General features: G+C 39.6%; 1 protein-coding gene and 1 pseudogene across 2 annotated transcripts in view; one reads left to right on the top strand and one right to left on the bottom strand.

Annotated features, from left to right (window-relative positions):
* Positions 1-11,641, bottom strand: part of LOC144659604 (schlafen-like protein 1) — a 32,425-nt gene extending 20,784 nt beyond the window's left edge. Inside the window, exons 1-5 of the mRNA XM_078520071.1 lie at positions 11,488-11,641; positions 7,771-8,057; positions 6,447-6,552; positions 6,213-6,285; positions 4,970-5,078 (exon numbers count right to left, since the gene is read on the bottom strand). Of these exons, the coding sequence (XP_078376197.1) occupies positions 4,970-5,078; positions 6,213-6,285; positions 6,447-6,552; positions 7,771-8,054 (572 nt within the window). The 5' untranslated portion in view covers positions 8,055-8,057; positions 11,488-11,641. The remainder of the gene's footprint in view (positions 1-4,969; positions 5,079-6,212; positions 6,286-6,446; positions 6,553-7,770; positions 8,058-11,487) is intronic.
* Positions 11,642-11,653: 12 nt separating this feature from the next.
* LOC144659590 (sterile alpha motif domain-containing protein 9-like) lies at positions 11,654-18,419 on the top strand (annotated as a pseudogene). The gene is made up of 4 exons (XR_013571929.1): positions 11,654-11,879; positions 12,000-12,074; positions 13,070-13,500; positions 14,378-18,419. The product of XR_013571929.1 is annotated as a sterile alpha motif domain-containing protein 9-like (transcript).
* Positions 18,420-25,734: the final 7,315 nt, after the last annotated feature.

The following is a 25,734-nucleotide window of genomic DNA, read 5'->3' as shown; positions in this document are numbered from 1 at the left end:
CTGTTCTGTTTCGTTTTTTATCGGCCCAAACACTAAATCCTGATTAGGCCGCCATGTTTCTTTCTGCTCGTCCAAGGGCCTGAGAACTAGAAATATGGTTTCCAGGCTCTCTCTGAAAATGTCACGCAACTCACGTAAGTCGCTCGCGATTTTGCGTGCCGCTAGCAGGGCAATCATTTTTTTGTGTCTGTAAACGGTCAGAAAAAATGGTTTTAGCGCGTTTAACGTTAGCGAAGGTTTTTTTAATGTTGTTTTCTTTTATAAATAAAAAAAAAAAAGTCGCAAGCTTAAACCTTTTTTGTCAATTACAGTGCGACGCGCCTTACCGTGGCCACCCAACAAACTTTTTCACAAGTTAGCCAATCAGGTTGCACGATTATGATTGATGGCCACGCCTCCTTGCAAAGTTCGTGTTTACGAAAACATGTACAATCTTCAGTAAATTGACACTGTTTGAGTTATCGAATCTTAGCGAAGTTTTCTGCTTGCGTAAACCTGCAAGCGATTTAAGATGAGCGAAGTATTTAAATGGCTACAGAACCTTCCGGGAGGATTAAAATTGGAGAAATGTAGCGAGCAGTTTGAAAGACGTGGATTTAGCACTTTGGAGTCGCTTCGATACCTTCGTCCTGGGGACGTAGATGCGTTTTTCCCTTCGCCCGAGAAACTTTTGCTGGCAGAAAAACGGATCTTAGAAAGCGAAATAAAGGCGCTCGTCGACCCGGAAAATAGAAGAACGCCGTTGAGACCTGTGGAACTTTGTACGCGGTTCAACAGCGCTGCTGGTTTAAACTCGAATATGTTGTCAACGACGCCATGTGCTGAGAGCACCTCGGGGCCATCAACGAGCGCTAACGGTCAGGAGAATAAGCCGCTAGATAAGAAGGCAAATGAAATGAAAGAAAATTTACTCGTTCTTGAGGTGCAAATCAGCAGCGCCGTGGATGAGTTACAAAAACTGAAGAGTGAGCAAGAAAAACTTACTCCTTTAGCAGCCATACGCGGACGGATTTGCAACAGATGTCATCAATCTGGCCATACCAAAACAACTTGTAAAGCAGCGCCTTGTGAGAGTAGCAGCAACTGCAAAATCCGAGAAAAACATCCGGAGATAAAAAACAAAATATCAGCATTGCAGGCAGAACTCAAAGATCTTCAGAAGCAACATAAAAAGCACAAGGGTGAATTAGAAAACTTTACGGCAGCGAGAGAAAAATCCAAGTCGAGTTTTTTCTCGGTTATGCGTAATCGTCTGCGCTTGCAGAATTTGCCTAAATACACAGATCGTTTGAAACTAGACAAGGATTTACTGGTGTTGCAACGAGCGCTGCGAAATGAAGTCCCAAAATGGAAACCCGAAGAAGGTGATTGGCAACTACCGTTGATAATAGAGCAATATTATCACGCCAAAGTTTCCTCTTATTTGCCCACTCAAAGCCAAAGGTACTTTGTTGGTGGTGTACCTTCCGTTCAGAATTCCACAGGAGGTTCCTTTCTCCCGTGAATTATGTTTTGTAATGGACTCGAGTTGTTATGTTTATATGCAAATTCCTAGTACATGTTACGTTTTCTACATTCTTGTGAAGTGAAGGAACTTCGAGTTTACGACTCACATCAGTACAGTTTATGAACAAAATAATTGTTTTTTCGGTTGAATTTAGAAATACTGAATTGAACATGGAATGAGGATTGCGACCGTTTGTCATGTTTTAATATCAACAAGGTGTAATTTGCTTCTTGCGTTACTAGTGTTTGTTCTTGAACTTCATTTTATCGTTTGCACAGTTAGTGTAGGATTTCAATTTTACATGTAATAGTTGTGTTTGGTAGATATTTACGCTCCGCAGTAAAAGTAAAGTTATTATTTCAAGAACACGATAGTCTTGTTTTGTTCATTTTAGTCTCCGTGTTTGCAATTCCATCGTTTATTTACACAGGTCTGCTGTTGTAAACAAAGTACATGTAAAATTCTATACACGTTTTATCGAAAATCAAACTCATTTCCATCGTTTTCGTTTTTCTCAACTTTCTTGTATTTTGAATTGCTTCTGTTTTTGCACTGTTTATTTTAGTATAGTCTGGGTTGCGGTTCAATTAATCTTTTTATACATCGCTTAATCAGGTTCTCGGCCTGAGGAAAAACATACAAACTCCTTAGTGAAACTACAAGAAAAATAATACGCCGTTCAACTTTGCCACGTCACGTCGTGGCGCGAAATGTTCTTCCCGTCCACTACTGACGTGACTTTGATTTCGTGCAGTCAGTTTAAGTTTGAAGTCGCATTTCCACCATTCTACACAAGATGTAAACAAGCCCTAGGATGGATAGAAATTATAACCTTCGTAAGTTAAGTTCCCAGCGGTAGGTTCCATTACAAGCTAACACCGAGTTTAATCATAATTACATTGACTTTTGATACGCAGCCGTATGGTCTGAGAGTAGTCTCATTTTTATCGAAAAGCGAAAGTAAATAACTTGACTTGTCATTTTTTTTCTCCAGCGAACGTTCAACTTCGCATAAATCGACAAGGCGGTTGTTACGACTCTGGAAGAGCGTACCCTGATGTCATAAGAGAAAGAGTACTAGACTTAGCACACACAGGTGCAAGCCAACGGCAGATAGCAACAGAGCTTCGAATAAGCCGGGGCTACGTCCAAAACGTCCTTGAACAGTACGATGATAAAAATATTTCAACGCGAATTCCTCGTACTAGTTTTTTGGTGCCAAAAGTTACCACTGAAGTCCTAGAATTTGTGTCTGTCGAGAAAGTTATGAAACCAAGTATTCATGCTTCCGAAATCCAGGAAAGACTCTTGTTAGATGGAGTTGTAGACGCGGACGACTTGCCGAACGCCTCTCAAATAAATAAAAGATTAAGACGTGACTTGATCATGAGCAAGAAGAAGCTCTCGGTTGCACAGTTAGAAAGCAATACTCCTGAAAACATCGTCCGCCAAAATGAGTATCTCAATGCCATTTCTACTTTTCAACCGAACCAAATTCATTTTTTTGATGAGGCAAGTGTGATAAAAACTACTGGAAATCGTAGCTACGGAAACGTCACAGTTGGTGAGAAAGCAATCGAGTTTCAACGATACGCTTCAAACGCCAATTTCACTATCAACTTGCTCCACTCTGCCCTTGGAGTAGACTATTTTAATATAATTGACGGCCCGTCGAATGGATTTGAATTGCTAAACTTTTTTGAAGACGCTGTCGAAATACAACGACCAGACAGAAGTGTTGTTCTTGAACGCGGGGATTGCGTCGTTATGGACAATTGTGGCTTTCATCATGGCCTTTTTGTTGAGCCAGTTCTCAGAGACCTTTTGAATGACTATGGTGTTCAGCTTATTTACCAGCCACCGTACTCGCCACATCTCAATACATGCGAATATTGTTTCCATCAAATAAAGGAATTCCTTCGGAGATGTCAACTGTTAGCGATGGAAGAGACCAAAATTGCTATAGCCGAGGGTGTTTTGTCAATTTCAGCAGCTAACTCTTACAACTATTTCCGCAACTGCGGATATGTTTAAAAAATAAATTATGTACTATATCAGTAGATTGAAGTTGAAATCTTCGTCTCTTCCGCAAAACGTTTCCCGCTTTTGTAAATTATATTTTAGAAACTTTGCAAGGAGGCGTGGCCATCAATCATAATCGTGCAACCTGATTGGCTAACTTGTGAAAAAGTTTGTTGGGTGGCCACGGTAAGGCGCGTCGCACTGTAAAGGTTCGTCGCCCTAAAGTACAATGGTTGGTTTAAATGATTGGTACGAAGTTCAGTCTGTCGGCTCTTCTTCCGGCAGTTAATTAATTTGTTTACCCATTTTTTTGCTTTTTCTTTAGTTCCATTTCCACGACTGCTTTCCAGATTTTTTTGTTAGCTTTAGCCAAGATTTGCTTAGCGATTTCAGTTTTTTTTGCCTTAAATTTTCCGGAATTTTTTCAAAATCATAGACATAGTCGTACACTTCTCCTAACCTCAAAAAAGCTTCATGATATTTTGTTAAAGTAAGATAATCTAACGATTTTTTTGGTAAAACTGTCGTTATTGGAACAAATTCTTCGTTTTTTTCACTGTTGGGTAAGTCTTCACTTTTTCCAAAAAGTTCTGGTTTTTTCAGTTTCATACTTTTTTTTAAAGTAAAGTCTCTTTCCAACAATTCTTCAAAAATTTCTTTGCTAAGCTCTTTAGTTTTCAGTTTTGAAATTGCTACAACCAAGTCGTGTATAAATTTTGTCATGTCAACACTTACATATTGTTGTAAATATCGATCAAAAATTTTTTCGTTTTGGATGTAAAACTTTCTCGTTCTCGGTCCTTTTGGTTGAAAAACATCTCTCGTTGGCTCCATTTACCCTGAGGTGTTATTTGTTCAATTGAAAAATAAATATAGCACACAGGTGGCGCTCTCTGTTGCTGCGGGCCGTTAGAGGTGCCGCCAACGCCTTTTTTGCAACTCGTTTCGCGAGGGGGGTAAGAAAGGCGTCTTGCGTTCCGCACACACATGTAAATTAGGAGTTGTGGACACAAACCGTGACAAGGAGCGAGGCGAGCCCGGGCGAGCCGAGCGAGTTGTCACGGTTTGTGCCACAACTCCTAATTTACATGTGTGTTGGCTAAATGTTTTACAAAGGGAATTTAAAGAGCCAGAGCCCCTGAATTCCTTTTTGCTGTATGGCAGAGCCTGTGCACAAGAAACAAGTGGCTTTGGGAACACGTGATTTGCTTGGCCAGATTTTTAACAAAGAGAATGTAAGTCTTCCTCTAGCAAATCAAACCTACTTTTACTACAAAAGGATTTTCGATTTGTTTGATTTAATTCTCCAATCTTCTCCAATCAATCTAGCCAATGAAATCATGTGTCCCCAGAGCCGCTTGTTCCTCCTTCCTCAGGCTTTGTCAGCTTAGAGAGAGGCTCTGGGAAGGAGTGCGATTTTACTAGTGCTTGTCAACTCGCCTGTAAAATGATGGATCCACTTTGGGAAGAAACTCAGCGAACTCTCTGTGTACAGTGTCTGTGATTCTTCTTTTCATAGCTGGGGTACAGTGGATTCCACGCACTATTCCTTAAAAGGAAATCCATGCTAATATCATTATCACTCAAACCTTAAGTACTATTTTGGTCTGAGACAACCAGTATAAGGGTACTGCTTGCAAATGACGGGGATGATCGAAGGATTTTTTTGGGTTTGAAATTTTTGATTCCGGGATTTTTTTGGGTTGGAAAATTTGGCAAGTATTTTTTTTGGGTGACTTGATTTAAATAGGGTTTTTTTGGGTATAAAAAACAAACTAAAGTGCCTTGGCACGTTGGCGTACTTATGGTATGATGAAAAAACAAACAACGAATACGAGCGTTCAATTTTTTATGATTTTCTTTGTGTTATATTATTGCCCCTCCTGGAAATTTAGGGGTAATTTGACAAGGGATTTTTTGGGGGTTTATTTTTGGTCCAGAGATTTTTTTTGGGTAATGTCAGAAGACTTAGGGATTTTTTTGGGTCCTGAGTTTTGCCTCCATTCAATCATCCCCGTCATTTACAAGCCAGAGTACCCCCCCTGGGGCTACCCCTTTTTTTAGCAATGTTTGAAAGTGTATGGATTTATAAAAGCTAGGGCTTAAGTTAGTTATTTTCTTAAATTGTATTTACTTACAATGTCTTCAAAATAGTTGCCTTATTTATTATTATTGATTATCACTAACCTCAAACTTACCATATATGGCAAAAAAGGACAAGTACGTATTCTTAACAGAAAAAACGCATGCAACAATGTAAATGATCATTAATGGCATACTCCATGATAAATATAAAAAACACCAAAGATGATAATATAATTAAGATTGGGTGCAGTCTAGCTGTGGTTGAGCCCAGTGGCCCATCAGGCCAGAATTTATCCCAGTTTCTGTAGCATGAAGTGACTAGGAGTATTTCTTCTCCTCCCTGGATGGGATGCTAGTCCATTGTAGGGTTATCCCCTGGACCAAAAAAAATTTGCCAGACAGTACGCATTTATACACCTGGGTGGGGAGAGGCACTTTGAGAGTAAAGTGTCTTGCCCGAGAACACAACACAAGAATCTGGCCAGGGATGCAGCCTGGACTGCTTGATAGAGTCCAGCGAGCTAACCATTAAGCCACTGTGCCTCCCTAACTCACCGCCGCAAGATGATTAACATTACATTTATAATTTACTTCTCACCATTGTCTAATATTCCGGCCATCAACACACCACCATCTGAGTTCAGAAAGGCAGAACCATATTTTCTTACATGCTGTAAACAGATGGTCAAATGTATTAAATGATTTATCAACTAGTTAGAAAAAACTAACTAGTAAATAGTTGAAATTAGAAGTATACTGAAATAAAAAATTGTAATTGCAGCATTTATAAAACTACAAAGTTTGTCACTGAGATTTTATTCATTTAATTTACCTCTGGAAGTATACTAATAGGATAATTTCCTCCTCCAGTCTTAAATTCATGCTGGTGGCTTTCTGTAACGACAATGGTACTGCCCAACACGTAGTAAGAATGATCTCTGAAAGACAAAAGGAAGATTAATGGATATGTCCATAAAGGAATCATGGAACCCTTATTTCTTGAACCAGTTCAAGGAAAATGAAAATTGGTTTGAATTCCAAATTAAAGTAAACAGAAGGGAAACAACTTTTTCTTTGAGGTCTCAGAAACTTCAAAAAATCTAGTGTTTAAGGAACTTTAAGACATCAAGATTCTACTGTATAAGTTAAGCTTATAGAAGTTTTAGAAAAATGTTAAACCAGTTAGTGGAGCTGAGACAAGCTACTCTGATTTCTGCCAACAGTAGTTGACTGGTCAAACACTCTACAACAGAGGTACATGTACAAGCCAGGTACTTGTAGGTCAGGAGCTATATGTAGGCCAAAAAAGTAAGTTTACCATTTCTTTCTGTAAACATCTCAGCTAATGACAAATTAACTTAAATACTAGCAGTATGTGGATCACAGTTTTTTCACATCTCGAGAGCCACTTTTATTTTGGTCAGCTTCGAGAATACAATCTAGTCTAATGTGAAGGTCTGTGATTCATGGACTTCCCCTAATGTTCCAATTTGATGGGCTGGCATTGAAAAGTGGGTACCCTGTGCATGCTAAGAAAAATCAGACTTGGCAAGAGTACGAGATCTTTGTGCTGACCAAAAGATAAACCAGTTTTAGGAATACAATTGAGGCCTTCCAAGGTGACATTGCCCCGAAATATGTAAAAATGTAGCAACAATCTTGTTCCAGAGCACCCACAGCCGACAGACAGCACCAGCAACAATGTTTCCCTCACCAAATAGGTGACAGGTGGGTTGGAAACGAGTGACAAAGCGACATCAGATACCCCCTTGGAAGCCTCTTGATTGCTCATAGTCATGTGGGTAATCGGTATGCTTTCACAAGTCTACTGTAGCTCAGTAACATGTCTGACTGGTCTGCAGTGGGTCATACATTTGACTCCTGCCCAGAGAACTCAAAAATATTCTTCCACTTAGCTTGAAACCTGTATAGCTGGTAGTTTTGGGCGATACTAAATATGAGAAGGAGCAGGAACTGCAGACTGACAATTTTCTTACAAAGCGGGGCCAACATGGCTGAGTGGTTTAAGCCAAAATCTTGTAAGGGACCCCCTGTTCATTACCCGGGTAAGTTTTCAACACTATGCTAGCTGGATTTGTTTGCAATAATAGTACTGTGTATTAATTACAAGTTTACAAAAATTATTTAAAACATACCTCCACTCAAGTGATGACTTGACGGCACTGAATGGCACGAGCGGCGTCATAACATAGCGCGCTGATCTTAGCGGCCCAGCTGGTGTTGTGAAAAGGAAAGATTTCACATCTTGTGTGTATGTACGTGACGTCAGTGCTTTGACTGCAAGAGAGAATTTTTCTTTCAAATTATTCCCTGCCTTGCGGACAAGGGATACAATTTTTGACCTCTTGGGCTCTTTTTCACAAGGCTCCAGATCTTTTTCATCATCTCTGATACTTCTTTTTCGCTTAAAAAAGTTCATCTTCTGCAAGAAAAAAGGTAAATTTGCTTGATATCAAAGGTCTTTATTCTGACACCCAAATCACACAGAGGCATGCCTTCATGCAAACTTTACCCAAATTCTAATCAAGGATTACAATTTAAATAATTAACAGTATATCACATCCTTAATTAAATTATTCGCAGCCCTATAAGCATGCATGTTTCAATGCATCAGTCAATTCTTAGCAGTATCTATCCCCTGGGAAATAGTGGAACATTTTCCAATTTTATCCGTTCTGGGCGTTGGGCATTATTCTTCCATCCAATTACCCTGGCACATTTGCCCATCTTGATTTTTTTCACCTGGCAGCATTGCTGCCTCTTTGAATGACCAATATATTGACAAATACAATAACATTCTCATCTAATATGTCTAGATGGATTTAAATGGGATGCTAGAGCTGCAGAATAACCTTTTTTAATGGAAAATAACGCCTAGCTAGGAAAAATTTGGCAATGAAATAGATAAAATTCTAGTGAAAATTAGGTGAAAAATGAAGGAAATACACATTTTTGAACCACCTCTAGTTTGTTTACAAGGGACCCATACAAGTGGCGTGTCTGTTTGTATGTTTGAAATATAAAGAAATGTATGAGAATATTGACAGGTTCTTGTTATTTTTAAAATATCGTGAGCAAGTACTGTCTTCATTTTACATGCAAGCTCACAATAAACATAAATCTACCTCATTCGTTTATTTTGTCATCTCTGACTGACTCAAAATGGCGAATTTGAGGGGTTTGCAGGGTTTTGCACTGACTGTTGCCACACTTGAAGTCAGATCGTTTGTATGGGGTCCTTGTAATCTTTCTTGGTCATGAGGTATTTGCCAGATGGTTTTAAAAAAAAACATAGTTCCCGCTAACTGGATATTGACTGATGCATTAGCCTCAAGCTAAATATCACCACAGGGAGACCACAACAATTGAAAAATTGAATAAATAAATAAATAAAAGAATATTATTCACGTGGTTTCGTTTGTTTTCTGTGTTGTTTTTCTTTATGCGTAGTAGAGAGATACGACAGCACTGTTGTCATATGCTGAGCTGTCTTATGTACGAGCAGATTTCAGATAGGCTAATTTTCTAATTGATTATCAAGAAACGAGAAAATTAGCCTATCTGAAATCTGCTCGTACATAAGACATTTCAGCATATGACAACAGTGCTGTCGTGTCTCTCGACTATGCATAAAGAAAAACAACACTGAAAACGAACGGACCGTGTGAATAATATTCTTTTATTTATTTATTTATTCAATTTTTCAACTGTTGTGGTCTCCCTGTTATATCAGATGGAAAAAAGTCAAACAACATTGACTGCTGGTCCACCTGGAAATGAGATAAAACAAAAAAAAAAACCTGGAGATTCACTAGCACTTCTAGGGCGATTAGGGAAAGATTTCCGCACAGCCCCTACATTAATTATGTATGCAACTATTTCATACTATCACTATACACCCTGCGATATTTATCAATGAAAATCAATAATCAATAAAATCAATAATAATCAATAGAGCGGTTTTCACTTGAGTGTCAAAAGTAAATTGCGTTTGCTTTGGTTTTGCATTACTACGCTTAGTGATTGGCTTAAAAATCTCGCGCCACTTTCTCAGCCAATCAGGAGTAAAACCAAAACCAACCGTGACTCTCTCGCGCACGTTTTCCTGTGCTAAGTGCCGGCTACATGTATTTGCTTCGAGTTTTGATTGGTTCACTAGATTGTCTGTGTCCTTTGTGATTGGCCAGAGTAATTACTTTGGTTTTGGTTTTACGACACTCAATTGAAAACTGCTCTAATAATCAATAACAATTAATTGATTGGTATTGGAAATCAATAAAAATCAATGCCTAAAATTTGAGTGAGTATCGATTTTTATTGATTATCATTGATTATTATTGATTAATATTGGTTTTTATTTATTATGAAATTTGTTATTTATTTTCAATTAAATACACCTTGTGAATTGACAAATCATTCACTAAACTTTATTCGTTTCGAGCTTCATGTTATTACAAATCAAAGGTTTCAAATTTGTAGCATGTTTACTACAGTTTACTATTAAAAGCTTACTAAAACGTTTGATTTTCTCAAAATAAGAACAAGTGTTTTACTTTCAATTTCTAGTTTCATCAGTCCTGGTCAGCATGCAAGGAAAAATGTGTGCAATTGAATCACCCTAGATGTTTAAATGTGCCCGTGATTTATGATGCACGTCCACACTACAACGCGCCATAAACTAAGTTGCATAATCAGTTATTGATTATCTAGGAAAATCAATAATAATCAATAGCAATTAAGATTATTTGACGAGTGAGTATCAATTTTTATTGATTGGTTGAACCAATCAATAATAATCAATGGATTATTATTGACCACTATTGATTATATTGATTGCAATCAATGGTTGATTTTCATTGATTGATATCGCCGGGCTATTGCTGGTTTTCACTGTCACGCAAGCAACGATACTGTCACGTGCTGCAAAAAATAAATCCAAAGCTATTGAGTCAAAAAAATCAAGAATATTACAGGTTGTAGAAAATTACTAGATAGTCAACGTGTCCAAGTCTCAGGTCTGTACGGTATTCCGTACTCGAGTTATCCGTTAAAATGTTTCACGAAATTTTAGAGAGCACAGTATGGAAATTCCATGCTGGAGTCCGTGTGAAGGGGCACCAAGATGGCCGCCGGAAATCAATGAAAACATCTGGCATTCACTTCTGCTATAAAAAGCGGTCAGTTCACCTTCGTGAATACGTAAACACTTACATAAACACTTCTTGTAAAACATCAATTGTTCAGATCGTTAAAAATCACAGGATGAAGCATTTTTTAAAGTATACGTAACAGCCTTCAGGCGGCCATTCTGATGTCATGTGGCGCAAAACTCCGAAATTTCAAAATGTTATATCTTAAAGACGGCGGATGCTAACGAGCTGAAAACCTTCAATAAGATATATGTTGAGGACGTCTAATAGCCAGTGAAGGGTAAAAAGTCATGAAACTTGCGATTCTGGATTTTCCAATGTTGATGACGTCACGTGAAAACCAACAATACACAAACAGCAATCATGAAAAGAACAAGTCAGAAAATTGCATGCATAATTAATGTATGGGGCTGTGCGGAAATCTCACCGCGATTAGTTATACAGAAAAGTTATTTTATGTTATGAAGGTTTGGTTGTTAAAATTGGAAATGAGTGACATCTGGCGACTTGCACGTAGGCCAGGGAGAAATACTACAAAAAGCTTCTAGATCGATCGATCGACTGATCTCGAGATCGAACTAGTTTGCAGTGTTGATGCAATCAACAACGGTTTAATTACCACCAAACTTTGTTTCTTTTACAGTGACTAAAAACAGATAAGAAGATGTTTGCATGATTACAGAAAAGGAGAGATCAACTAACCTTGGAGTTCTCGTTCGTCCCGATCCAAAAACTTTTGAAAATCCCACTTCATCTACCCAGGCCTTCTCGCACTGAATCGAGGCTGCAAAAATATTTGTCTTTCCCAGGGCCTTGCTCCCAGACTAGCGTGAAGCGTGACAGTTCGCCGCACCCATTTACCACATACGCTTCGGTGTGCAGTTTGGCAAAGAGTAAATATTGGACTTATAACTGACCATCTTAGTATAGTTGTGCAAATTTAAAGTAAGTAGAAGCCTATCAGGCTGACTAAGATGACAGGCTCCGGGTAGCTGGCGAAGGTAAAGAACACATCCACGAGCAATGAAGTGAAAGCGGAAGTGCAACGTAAGCAATTCGTGCCAAAGATGCATTTAGACCAACACTCGAGAATTGTAAGTTTTCCGTTGCCTTTTGTTTCTTTCACGTGTTTATTTCTAAAAGCTTAAACAGGCATTTCTTACGTTCGTTTGCCGGTCTTAAGTCTATATGCTTTGTATATATATATCCTGCAGATCGAATTAATGCGACCGGACCGTCGAGGAATCTAGAAGTTTGGAGAGGATCTTTGCGATGTCAGACCATGAAGAGTTAGTATTCAGCCGACACTATTCAGCAACAACCTACCTAAAATACGATACTTTTAAAAAAATAGACTTGCAAACCTAAATTGTAAAAGGGTGTTACTGATATTAAATGTAAGATCCCGAGTTATCAAATCATAAATACTTAATGAGTGTCTGAGAATGCATCTATTTAGTCAAGTCTGCTTCCCTTTATGGCTAAAGTAGGTCATACCACAAAACTGAATTACTGACAATAACTCTATATCCCGATGATTCGACAGGTCTCTGTCAGGCTCTAGACTTTCGTTCGATAAGTAACTTCCACTGTTCGACACTGGCGGTTCAGCGAATTACAAGTCAACTTTCCCGTGACTGATATCGTTTGCGTTCTGCTATTTCAGTTTTTTGTATTGTCTATTAGAGCTGTCGACTGCAGGTTGTTTTACAAAACAGTAAAAAAGTTTTTACGGTATTTGCATAAAAACAGAACCCGTTCCAACGGCCAAAGGGCAAAGGTGGAATATTTTATTTTTTATGGCCATTGCGTTACCTGCTCGGAGCGGAAAGTTAAAAGCGAAAGCCAAATGAATGAAAGAGTTACAAATAAAGAAGGGAAATATAAAGGATTAGGTCAAATCGCGCGGGTCATACGCGCCGGACAAGGAGAGGGACGGACCATTATTATTTTTCAGGGGGAACTCGTGATAAAAAATGTGTTTTCCTTGACAAACAAGAACTTTAAACTTATGCGCCTCAGCAAACGTTTTTCACTTCGGAAACATTTTATTTTACACCAAGAGAATATGAACACATAATCTCTTGATTTTCTACCATTATTTTTTCAATAATTCCCGCCCTCCGCCCCCTCCAAAAAAGGTCAAGCATGTATAATAATGATGATGATGATGATGATGATGATGATGATGATGAAGTGGTAATTCCGATAATAAAACAATTGCCCTGCTGAACTTGCGGAATTTCGTATTTGAGCCAACTAGTTGTGATCTCTTACTTTCTAGACGGAATATACTGTGCATTTTCAAACTCGTCTATGGCGTTGGTCTTCGAGCACTTAGAGTGTTGTTTATGCAGATCCATCCCTCTTGGTCGAACAAGCCCACTGATGCAGCTGCACTCTCTAAAGGGAAGATACGTCTTGGTAAAGAGGAAGAAGCGATTTTCAAGAAAGGAAACATAGACGAATGGGACTTTTCATTGATGACATCTGTACTTCTGTTTACTACAAGATGTGCACTGGAGATCAGCAAGAGACCTGGATATGGCATTGCCCTGCAGGAATTAAAGAAATGTCGTAACAAGCTGCTGGGACATCCATCCACAGACAAGATGTCTGATGCAGATTTCAACTACTACTGGCCTCTGCTGTCAAGCAACTTTATTACTCTTGGAGCTAATCCACAAGACATTGATGAACTCAAGCTCAGATCAGGTAATCATATATGTAATAATATGTCGCTTCAAGGTAAGAGTCCATTAACGAAACACGTGCAAACGAAGGTAAAAATCTCGAGTGCTTCATGCTACATGTAAACTCCCTCAATGTCACAAATTACATTTCCTAATACGTTGAATGACTAACCTTCAGGTTAAACAGCATTTCCAAGGAACGAAAGCGATATAATTTCTGTCGTTGGCACTGGTTCGTACACCTGTTTCTGACCGCTGTGCTAGACTAAGCGTCTTAATTTCTCGGATGTGCGGGGACTTCACGAACGTTTCATATGAGACGCGTGCGAACACTGAATTAAAAGGTTTCAGCACTGTGAAGCAACACGTGTGGATATGTATTTTTTTCTTAAACTATAACTTTGTTTCTCGTTTGACGCAGTTCTTTTCTCGCACTAAAACTGGAATATTTTGGTTAACGTTCATCAGCAGTACAAGACTCGTAGCTCAAACAGTGCGCTACCCACCCAAGGGGTTTGAACGAAAATTTCGTGGTTTTGTTTTTCTGCGGATCGACGGTGGTTAAAAATTTAAAGTGGATTGGCGGTTCCACATTTCCCGTTCAACCCCCCTCAGTCCCTTGGCAATTATACATACAGTGGCGTCCCAATTTCTTGGACCCTAGATATCTCGAACCTCCCGATAACACGAACCAAGAGTCGTTTCCCTTGGATTTGCTTCACTAAGTTCAACACTACAGTCTTACCTCCGATTTCCCGAGCTCCCGATTTCTCGAACCACTTTCCTTTTCCCTTAGAGGTTCGAGAAATCGGGATTCAACTGTACTTTAAAAAAAATTATCAAGCAAAATTGTTTGTACTTGTATTGATGTTGTATCTGTGTTTTTTTTGTTTGTTCAGAGGAAGTCATCGTCGCAGCAGAACACTACAAACAGCTCTTTCTGGCAGAACGAGATAAACACTATCGTTGTGAAAAGATGCTTGAATCGATAGACAGAAAATTGGATTCCCTCATTGCCAGTCAAACAGCTAATTGTGGGGCTTCCAAAACTCCTGACGGTCCAGCAGCTAGAAGTGGTCCTAATTGGGATGAATGGTTGAACTTTCGTAAAGCAGTTGGAGATTTCGATACCCAAATGAATCAGTACATTCTTTTCACCGATGCTGTGCCGAATGCGGAACTCGAGTGCTACTCGAGTTTAAGAGGTGTTGCTTGGAAGATGATCTTAGATTTCGATCCCATGTCGGAAGAGGAAGGATTTTATCGAGAGTTCGTTTCAAAAGAAGGAAAAATGAGTAAGTTAGCAAGCATGTTTACACCAGCAGAACTGAGGCAGAGTACGATGAGAAGTTTGCTGCGTCAGATTGATCCTCAAAAAGATACAGTGGTTGTTTGTCAATGGAAGAGCTGGTGATGACGACGGTGGTCGTAAAGAGTTTTCAGATTGGGAAGCCTCCTCCGTGAAAGACATCAGCAGTTTGTTTCGATGTTGCTCCGATCCAGACATGTTTGACGAGTTGAAGCCAGTGGTATGTCTAATTCTTCCCTTCAGTAACGACAGCAGACCTTATTTGCAAGTTACATTGAGCCGCCTTATCGAGAACTTTAACAAGCATAACGTCACATTTGTCTCTGTCAATAACAAGAATTTGATCGGTGCCCCAGAGAAATTCAATGTTCAAGCTTTTGATTTATGTTCAAAAATTCTTAGCCTGGGATTGGAAGGGGTGCTTGGTTCTTCAACGGACCAGAAGCTGCGCATGCCAACTTCCCATGCTGGAGTTCCGGTTTACCTCAGTCCAAGACAGTACCTTTACATCAAAGAATACCTAGAAGTCCTATACATAGGGTGTGAAGATCTGCCAGAGAACACGGGTAACCGTTCAGAGTCTCAAGAGCAACAGGAGACATTCTTAGAAGAGCAGAGAAAGTCATTCCTGTCAGGTAATGAAATTTCTTTTGCCAGTCTCTATGACAATCATGACGCAAGAAGAGAAATTGAGAGAGACATCCAGATTCACGTTCAACGACTCCTTGACCAAGGCTTGGCACGGCCGACCATTGTGGAAATTAGGCATTCACCAGGTGCTGGTGGCACTACAATTGCCCGTCGTGTACTGTGGGATCTACACAAGGCATATCCTTGCGTGCTAATCGACGTAAGCTTCCATCGCTACTCCGATGAAGACAAAATATTCGCAAACGCACTTGCAGAGCGTATATCATCAATTGAAGAAATCTGCAACACCACTCCATTAATTATGATCGATGGAAAGCAATCTGGAGCCATAGAAGGTCTCTCAAACAAACTAACACGAATACTTCAAAGCAGGGGGAAACGGGCCCTTTTATTGCGCTGTCTCCGAGGATCAAAAGCCTCTTCAAAAGGAGCGCAGGAGTCTTCCCATGTTCACAAAGTGTTTCATGTTAATGTTAAATTGGAGGAATCTGTCACTGATCTTAATGAGTTTAAGTCGAAGTACAAAGAGTATTTGGACACCATTGATGGACCGCTGGCCAAGAAACAAGTGCTATCCGGCCTATGTCGTGTTTTTCATTTTCCCCTTCTTTCCATGATGGAAGAGTTCCGCCCCAAACTTGAGAAGATCATTGAAGACACCTTCAACGAGCTGGGAGGAATTCAGCAAGAAATTGCTGCAGTTGTGGCCTTTTTACAGAAGTATGCTAATCTTCCAACTCCAGCAATTCTTCTACATGAAGCTTTCAAACAGTTCATCCCCGTGTCAGATGACAAGAGTGCAACTTATGATGACATCAAGCAGCTTTTTTCAGAGTACCTCATGAATTTAATGATACCTTCAAAGCCAACACCTTCTGGAAACCAAAAGCCACCAGAAAGCTATACATTTCAACATCCATTAGTCGCAGACTTGGTGCTTAAGAGGGTGTATCAAGAGCAGAAGCGCGACCTTTTTGGAATAGTGGACCGATTTCTTCAGTTTCCCATTTACCAACAAGAAACACTCCTACCTGTTTTTAACGAACTTTTCATCTACAACAAAATCAAGAAAGGGCAAGCCGAGAAGCTGAAATTCTCCATTCTATTTGAAGAGCTGAAAAACACCGACTCAAACCGAGCAGCAGACATCTTCTGTAAAGCAGCTGAAAAGACAAACGATTCCGTGATGTATGCCAATGCAGCACGATTTTGCGCCAGGAATGAGCCTCCCTCGTTTCCAAAAGCGAAGGAACTTATTCAACGTGCTTTGCAAGTTCACGGATCTTCATCATCAAAAGGAGGGTACAAAAATTTGTGTCACACTAAAGGTGTTGTCCTTTACTTTGAACTAAAGTACATGATCAAATCACGTAAAGTCGAGGATCTGACAACGTTGCAAGCAATGGCCAGTAAAGTTCTTCAGGCGTATCGTGAAGCACGAAACTTCCCTCCAACCTACCCGCATCCTTTAATTGGCGAAGTAGAAGTATGGCTTCAGTGCATTACATGGATCATGAATAACGTTTGCAATCGTGACGCAGAGAAGACTTTGGCTTTTGTGACAACTCTGTCCCCTCCTTTCTTTCGGACTTGCGTAAGTGACTCTTTTAATCTACTGGACGTTGTTGATGACATGGTCCAAAGCGTGTCTCAGCTGGCAGATCCTGCAGAAACGAAACGGTTGTGCAACAACTTGAGATTATCATTGATGAACACGTTTCGCAGACGATTTGTGTCCCTTGGCAGACTTAAAGCTGACGAAGACATTGTCCAAGCTTGCAGAGCAATTTGCACAAGTAAGCATTTCCGCGAGTCATCGCAGCTGGAGCTAAAACGACTTCAAGCCCACTTTATTTTGACTAACAGCGAACAGTCAATCGACAGTTTGAAGAAAGAAAACCTTGAATATCTACTCAAACTTCTGGAAGATCTTGTTTTAAAAGAAGACGAGTATCGCTTAGCCCATCATTTGATGAAAGTGTGCATGCTAGTGACCGGAGTACGAAGTTACAGCCTCGAGCAAGGTCTTCATGTCTGTGAGAAATGGTCAAAGGTCGCAGCTCATGATTGCCAGCCAGACTTTTACCACATGGTTATCTCCTTCCTACAAATTCTAGATGGCAACACACTGGAATTTATGCCAAAGTACATCAAAGCTTTAGAGAAGTGCAAAGAGAAATCGCAGAATCATTTGCGAAGACTTTATGCTACACTGTATGTATGCAAGGAAGGACAAGGCATGTCTCGCCTCATCAGTCGCAACACTCTGTTACGTGGAGAAACCGACTACGCCGCTGATAATTTTGAAAAAGTTTCGAAATTTTGGCAGGTTGAAAGCCGGAAGAAATTGCAGGAGTGCAAAGGAAGAATTCGAGTAAAGCAGTCATCAAGCAGTGGAAAATCACATCTTTATATTGAATTGGTGCAAGGAAATATTGAGCTCTATGTTGGCAAGAATGCAGACGTCGGCAAAGTGCCAGAGAGGGACTTTACACCTGGAGCTCTGGTGTATTTTGTTGTCAGTTTCAATCTTCAGGGGCCTGTCGCGAATGGCATAACGTTTGCACCACAGGATCCATCAACTGAGTAAAAGAGACACTGACTAGCAGCACAAGTAGGAGTCATAGTCAGCCTTTCGTGCTATAAGTGATACTGAAAACTGACTTCATTGCTAGAACATTTGTGAAGTATTGTTTTGTTGGCTCGTGAAGCCCATTACGTCACACGTCTTAGCCAGTGTACGCTAAACTGTACGTTTTGGTGCAGGCCCGTCAGAACAATGCCCCCAATGCACATGGAAGGATGGATTTTGACAATTGTCAATTGACTAACATTTTTTATTGCCCTTTGAGAGGTATTTACTTTACAAAACCGTTCATTTATCAGGAGGCGATTTTTGCCTCAGTAACGTTTTTACCCATTAAGCACGAATGCGCTTTATATAATTACGCATATCGCCTGCGCATTAATATTAAGAGATTGTTAGACTAAGTTGTAATGGAGATTTTTACATAGTCTGGTGTCGTGCTTTTCAATAGTGTCAGTTTTGGAAGAGATCTCCTGATTTATGTCTTATACAGTTTTTTTTATAGGAATTTACAAAGTGAAGTTTAAAACAAATTGCAGAGAGTTAGGTTAAATAACTTAGCACATTAGCTACCAGATCTCATTCTGTTCGGTCTTTTTTCACTTGTTTGAAGAGAATGTAGTAGGAATAGTTAACAATATCGTCGAACTGTTGCAGCGTTTGATTTAGAGAGGGTCAGCTTATCGGACCGGGTTTTACGTTTTTAACAATTTTTTAAAATCTTTTGCCAGATAGCAATGGCCGGTGTTCAACCTGACAACGGTATTTTTTCATAAATTACCAAGAAAAATAAAAAAAAAAAAAAAAAAAAAAAAAAAAAGAAGAACTGAACAAAACTCTTACGACTTAGTGTTTGAAGCAAAACACTGAATGTAGAACATTTTTAGTTTCACTGAGCTTTGTAACTTAGCTTCTTCAACAGTTAGCTATAGACCTCTTCGGTCTTTTTTTGATGTGTGAAGTTAATGTAATATATAGCAATAGGTAACAATATGGACAAGCTGTTGCAGCATTTCATTTAGAGATGGTCAGCTTATCGAAACAGGTTTTACTGTTTATAATTTTTTTAAATATCTTTTGCCAAATAAGCAATGGCTGGTTTTCTTCTTGATAGAAAAATTCAAAAAAGATAAAAACAAGAAAAAAAGACAGTATGTAGAAAAGAACCTCTTATTGAACCAATATTCCTTAATAAATTGCACATTTTTCACCGCTATTACTTCTTGTATTCGTTTATTCTCACAATAGCAAAGTAGTCGGGGTTTTGGCCTGTTCTTTTAACGCCCAAGCAAACGCAGGCAGAAAAACTAGTAGTAGTCATAGTGGCTAGTAGGATATTTTTAAGGAGTTTTGATGCAACTTCAAAGTTAGCGGCGGTATTGTTTATGCGATCTTTCATCACGGTACGCAAAAAGACGACATTTTTTAAAAGAATCTATCGTCTTTTGACAGTAAATGGAAAGTAGAGAACTTACTTTAAGTTTATTAAAAGTGCTGGGAAAAAAATCCCGGGAATTTCCTTCTGAGCGTAGCTCTAGAAAGGAAATCGGGGACCACAGCACCCTAAATAACCTTCGGAATATTAATTCTCTACTTTCCAGCTACTTCTGGTACCATGCTGCGTGGCGCAACATTGCATTCGCAATTGTACCCTTAGTCTCTTGTCAGTAACCAGCAAAATACCAACGATAAAATGTACGATTTACGCACTTTACCACCGGGCTCCTTTAGCCAGGAGCCTGAACCCCGCTACCTTGAGTGGTAACGTCACCGAATAACTCTCGAGGAACTCGTTTTTGTTGACGTTGTTTTAAACTCTAGGTTAATTTTGACGATACATTCTACCTAATGTCCTTCATTGTCGAACCGTTTGAAGTGCCAAAGGCCCATTTACACGACAGAAAATTTTTGGCACCGCTCGGGTGAAAATGGTACGCGTAGCGGAAAAATGGTTCGGCACGGATAAATTTTGTCGTGTAAACGACTTTGCCTCACCCGTGCCGAACCAAAATTTTACCCCCTATATAGTCGCGAGGTAGTCCGAGCACGGATAAAATTGGTACGCGTTCCTGAAAATCTTACCCGGTTCGAATAAAATGTGTAGTATAAACGATTAGCCGTGCTGAACCAATTCTTTTCTTATGAAACTTCATTTAATAAATTTGCAGAAATTCCACTCGATCGGCATGGCGGTGTGTTAGACGTACGTGTATTTTAAGAAAAACAGTTGCCAAGAAAATCACACGAACATTCTTTAGCAGTCTTCTTCGGTCGCTTTCTCCTGAGTTTGTGTTCGTTAGTGTCCAGAGTCGAAAGCTGAAATACTGCCTTGATCCAAATAATGCGAGAAGAAAAAAATATAATAATAAAAATAATCGTCGTCGTTAATAGGGGAGGTACAAGCCATCACTGCTGCCATTTGAACCAGAACCATATACCTTCACCCTTTTGTAGTCTTCTGGGAAAGGGGGGAAAGATGCGCGACTCGTATGTGACGTTTAAATGAAATAGTGGCATGCGCACTAAGGCAGAATCGCGTACGCTGGCCAAGGTTTTGAGCCTTTTACCCGCACCACAACATTTTTTAACGCAGTTTAGCACAGTAGAAAAAAGTACGTGTAAACAGGGTATCAGTGCTATTCTTTTTGGTGCGGGTACCAATTTTAACCGAGCCGTGCCAAACTTTTTTTGCCGTGTAAATTGGCCTTAATTTTCCCAGGTGCTACCAAAAAGAGAGAAGAATGGGTACTTTTTGGGCTCGGAACACGGTACTCAGTATTGAAATGTACTTCCTTGACGAATCCGTAAGAAAATGGACTGAGAACAAAACGAGAAAAAGGAAAGGCGGCAGCCAGATCATGTCAATCCATGGACAATTTTGTCCGTAAAACGCCACGCACGGAAGAAAGTGATTTCGCTGGGAGCTGTTCTGTTTCTAAAAATACGTTTTAAATTTAAAAATGTACCAGAATTATTGTCGTTGCTACCTTCACTTTAACCTGCCTTGTTTCCTAACCAACTGTTTTCAAAACGCACGAAATGCTGCTTCAGATAACCATTTTTTTTTCAAAATTTCCTGGGGGATACCCCAGACCCCCATACGTTCTAGTACCTGCGGCGCTCATGTGCACTCTCCCCTCCATGCAAAATCCTGGCTCCGGGCCTGTGGCCAGAGTATGAGATCTCTGTCCTGACCAAAAGATATGGCCAGCTCTAGTAGGGATATGATTGCTTATAGTCATGTGAGTAATCGGTATGCTTCCACAGGTCTCCTGTAGCTCAGTGACATGTCTGACTGGTCTGCAGAGGGCCATATGTTTGACTCCTGCCAGGAGAACTGAAAAATATTTTTCCACTTAGCTTGTAACCTGCAAAGCTGGTGGTTTTGTGTGATGCTAAAACATGAGAGAAGCAGGAACTGCAGACTGACAAAAGTCTAAATAAAGGGGCAACATGGCTGAGTGGTTTAGGATGAAAGTCTTGAAAGGGACCCCCGGTGCATTAGCTGGATTTGTTTTCAATTGTACTGAGTTTTAAGTTCACCACACAAAATAAACATACCGTAAAATTCCGGTTATAAGCCCTGGGCTTAAGGGGTTTTGTGTAGGCTTATAAACGGAGGGTCTTATAACCGGGAGGGCTTATAAGCGGAAGGGCTTATATCCGGGAGGGCTTATAACCGGGATAAAAAAAACGTTTCGAAACGAGCCACGGGAGTGTTGATCGAAATACATTTTTAAGTTAAAAACGCATAATAAAGCAACATTTAGCCCTATTCAGTACTGTCACCTTGCACAGGGGGGCTTATATCCGGGGGGGGCTCATAATCGGATGTATTTTTTCTTTCCAGATAGATGGGCCTATAACCGGGAGGGCTTATGACCAGAATTTTACGGTACCTCCACTCAAGTAACAACTACACAGCACTGAATGGCACCAGTTGTGTCATAACATAGCGCGCTCATCTTAGTGGCCCAGCTGGTGTTGTAAATAAGAATGATTTCACATCCTGTGTATGTTCGTGATGTCCGTGCCTTGACTGTAACAGAGAATTGTTATTTTAAATTATTCCCTGCCTTGCGAACAAGGGACACAATTTTTGACCTTTTTGGTTCCTTTTCATCATGTTGTTGCTCGTTTTCATCATGTTTCTTTTTTCTCTTGAAAAAGTTCATCTTTGCTGTAAAAAATACATGTGTATTAAAGTTTTAATTTGCTAGATATAAAGACACAAAAGCACATCACAAATATATTCAAATGTACTAAGTGCCTTCAAGCAATAAGATTTCACTCAAGACTAGAAACTCAGCTTAAAGTTACAGATTTAGAACAGAGCCAGGAGAAAGAGTGATGGGAAGTAGAGGTGCAAAGGATTATTGGGGAGTTCAGAACTTTTTAATGGCTGTAATGCACCTGTCACTGGAAACCCCCACTCCCCCCCCCCCCCTCACCCGGGGAGACATGGGGCATGGGTAGCTGAGGGCTCTTTGCCTTGCCTGCGGGGGTGGGGGATTAGTATATTTTATTCCGTTGCCTTGGCCGAGCAGGTAGGAGTTAGGCTGTGAGTTGGGTTGACAGGTGCATACCGTATTTATTCGATTAAGAGCCCACTCCCACCCCCTAAAATGAGGGCACAAGAGGAATTTTATATATTGTTGAAGTTGAGATTAAAATTAACTAAGTACTACTAAGAGACTATCCCGAAGACCAAGTTTTTTCGTTTTGTTTTACTGAAGCTTTCAATGAACATTTAAAATTCAGCTTTCGTACGCCTTTGCGTTTAGTTATTATGACTACTTGCTAAAGATGGTGAAAATTAAATAAGCGCCCAGCCTCGAGGTCCAAAAATTTAATAAGCGCAGGTGGCTCGACCCAGTTTTTTAATAGGGATACCTATCAACTTTGAAACCCTCATTCTTAAAGGGATTAATGTAAATGACATTTTTACAATATCACATGGATTACGCATAGACTGAACTGCAATATGATATAAATTTTTGGGAGATCGGAATGAATATCACGTGACAATGACGTCACACAGGTTTTTGCTCTGAATCGAATTTTAGCCCGTAACCGCATTTTCTCTCGAGATCCTCCACGCTACGTATACCTTGGGTGTTTGCCTCCAGCTCTGCGGAGTTTCATCGAAATCTACAAGAGGAATTTTGAAATATCTTAAAATTTCTTTTTAGAAGGTATAATTTATGCGTAAAATATAGACAAGACTTCATATAAAGAAATTTGCTTCTTTTTTGATGTTTAATGAGAGGCTTTTGTCCTCAATCCTTTTAAAAATGTCCCATATCCGATATCCAAACCGTAAGAAGTAGGTATACTTGTGCGATTTCGAAAAATATGAGATATATGAATCATAGTGAAGCTCAATGTTTAGCTCTATTTACCAATTTTACGCCTACTTGCGCAAAAAAAGCGATTGTTTCAAAACTCGTCGATGAATTTTCTCCAAAACTTTTCAGGGTGGCAATTGATCAGTACACTAAACAATCCCTGAATTTCATGCTCATTGAAAACTTCTAAGGTTGTCTAACATAAACGCAAAATTGAGTAAATATTGAAGCGATCTCGTAGTTTTTGAATAATTTTGTGCTCTGGGATTTCCTGTTGTTTGAGTTGAACACAACATCGAATTCCTGTGCACCACGCGTGAAATGACAACGATTGGCCACCTTCCGAAAGCTTACCGATATCTTTCCGAAATATGGTCCGTTTTAGAGAAAACAATGGGAAAAAAATTGTCATGCAACAATTTTTCTTGTGTGGTTGACGTCTTGGCTGAGTTGAAAGAACAAAAAATGCAAAACAAAAAAGGCCACCGTATTGAATGCTACGCTAAAGAGATTTTTATTAAAAGAAAGAAAGTGTAAACGAGGTCAGTTTCTGAGTACGCTGTCAAGTCATTTGTAAATGACTGGAATGGCGTCAAAACATAACCGGCTTTGAGTTTCGTTCATTTATTATTGTTTACTTGAACTCGAGAATATTACCATATTCCGAAAGATTTCGGAAAGCTTTCGGAAGGTGGCCAAGCATAGTTATTTCACACGTGGTGCACAGGAATTCGATGTTGTGTTCAACTCGAAACAATAGGAAATCCCAGAGCACAAAATTATTCAAAACTACGAGATCGCTTCAATATTTACTCAATTTTGCGTTTATGTTAGACAACCTTAGAAGTTTTCAATGTGCATGAAATTCAGGGATTGTTTAGAGTACATATCAATTGCAACCCTGGAAAATTTTGTAGAAAATTCATCGACGAGTTTTGAAATAATCGCTTTTTTGCGAAAGTAGGCGTAAAATTAGTAAATAGAGCTAAACATTGAGCTTCACTATGATTCATATACATTCCATATTTTTCGAAATCGCACAAGTCTACCTACTTTTTACATATTGGATATCGGATATGGGACATTTTTAAAAGGATTGAGGACAAAAGCCTCTCATTAAACAGCAAAAAAGAAGCAAATTTCTTTATGTGAAGTCTTGTCTATATTTTACGCATAAATTATACCATCTAAAAAGAAATTCCAAGATAATTCAAAATTCCTCTTGTAGATTTCGATGAAGGCAAGCACCCAAGGTATACGTAGCGTGGAGGATCTCGAGAGAAAATGCGGTTACGGGCTAAAATTCGATTCAGAGCAAAAACCTGTGTGACGTCATTGTCACGTGATATTCATTCCGATCTCCCAAAAATTTATATCATATTGCAGTTCAGTCTATGTGTAATCCATGTGATATAGTGGATATCTCATTGACATTAATCCCTTTAAGAATGAGGGTTTTAAAGTTGATAGGTATCGCTAGAAAAAAACTGGGTCGAGCCACCTTAATCGAATAAATACGGTAAGTTGACAAAACCAAGCAGTCCAGGAAGGCAGCTTTCCTAGAAAAATTAAATGTAATTTGCTGATTCTGATCTGTAATTTAATAAAAAAAAAATAATACCGGTAACTGTAAAATAAGAATTAATATTAATAATGATGATGATGATGATAATTTGCTTATGTTTTCCTTCCCAGGTGTTGAAAACGGGAAGTTTGTCCCAACTTGCTCTAAGGAGGGCATATAAATGAGATGGTAGATTGGCAGAAAATTAATTAAGCTCATTAGAAGAAGACCGAGAAGCATCGAGAGAAGCAGCACGCAAATATTAAAAGCTTGGGATGAGACCACGAGACTAGCGCGCGATTGTCTCTGCCGTCACCGTGAGACATTCGCCTGCGATATTACACAAAATTCTAATGTAAGAGGGTTAACACGGAGGGATCGAGGATAGGCAATCTTGGAATTGATCTGATGCATTAGGATTTATCATAAAAGGTACAATATTGTAAATATCCTGCGTAAAACAACAGAAACAAGTCTGCAAAGAGACTGCTAACACTGAACACGCTGCAGAGGATCGTTGGGCATCTTGGCAGACACTATTAATGCAATGTTAGACTGATGATTTTTAATGACGAAGGGATCAAGAGATATTTCGTACGATTACAAAAAACTAGCTTACCTTCGATCACAGGCCTTCGACAGTTTCTTCGATCGGAGTTTTTGAAATCCACTTCCACTTGGCGGGAGCGATTAGCACAGAATCGAGGTCGCCCCAGGGCTGCGCAAAGGTAATGACGAAACCTGTCAAAACACGACAAGGCGTCACATGTACAACTCACAAGGCGTGAGATCGAAAG

The sequence above is a fragment of the Oculina patagonica genome, chromosome 7 (assembly GCF_052425735.1).
Source record: "Oculina patagonica isolate OP01 chromosome 7, crgOcupat, whole genome shotgun sequence".
NCBI classification, from domain to species: Eukaryota; Metazoa; Cnidaria; class Anthozoa; order Scleractinia; family Oculinidae; genus Oculina; species Oculina patagonica.
The sequence above is the reverse complement of the archived record's forward strand: the minus strand, read 5'-3'. Positions and strand labels throughout refer to the sequence as shown.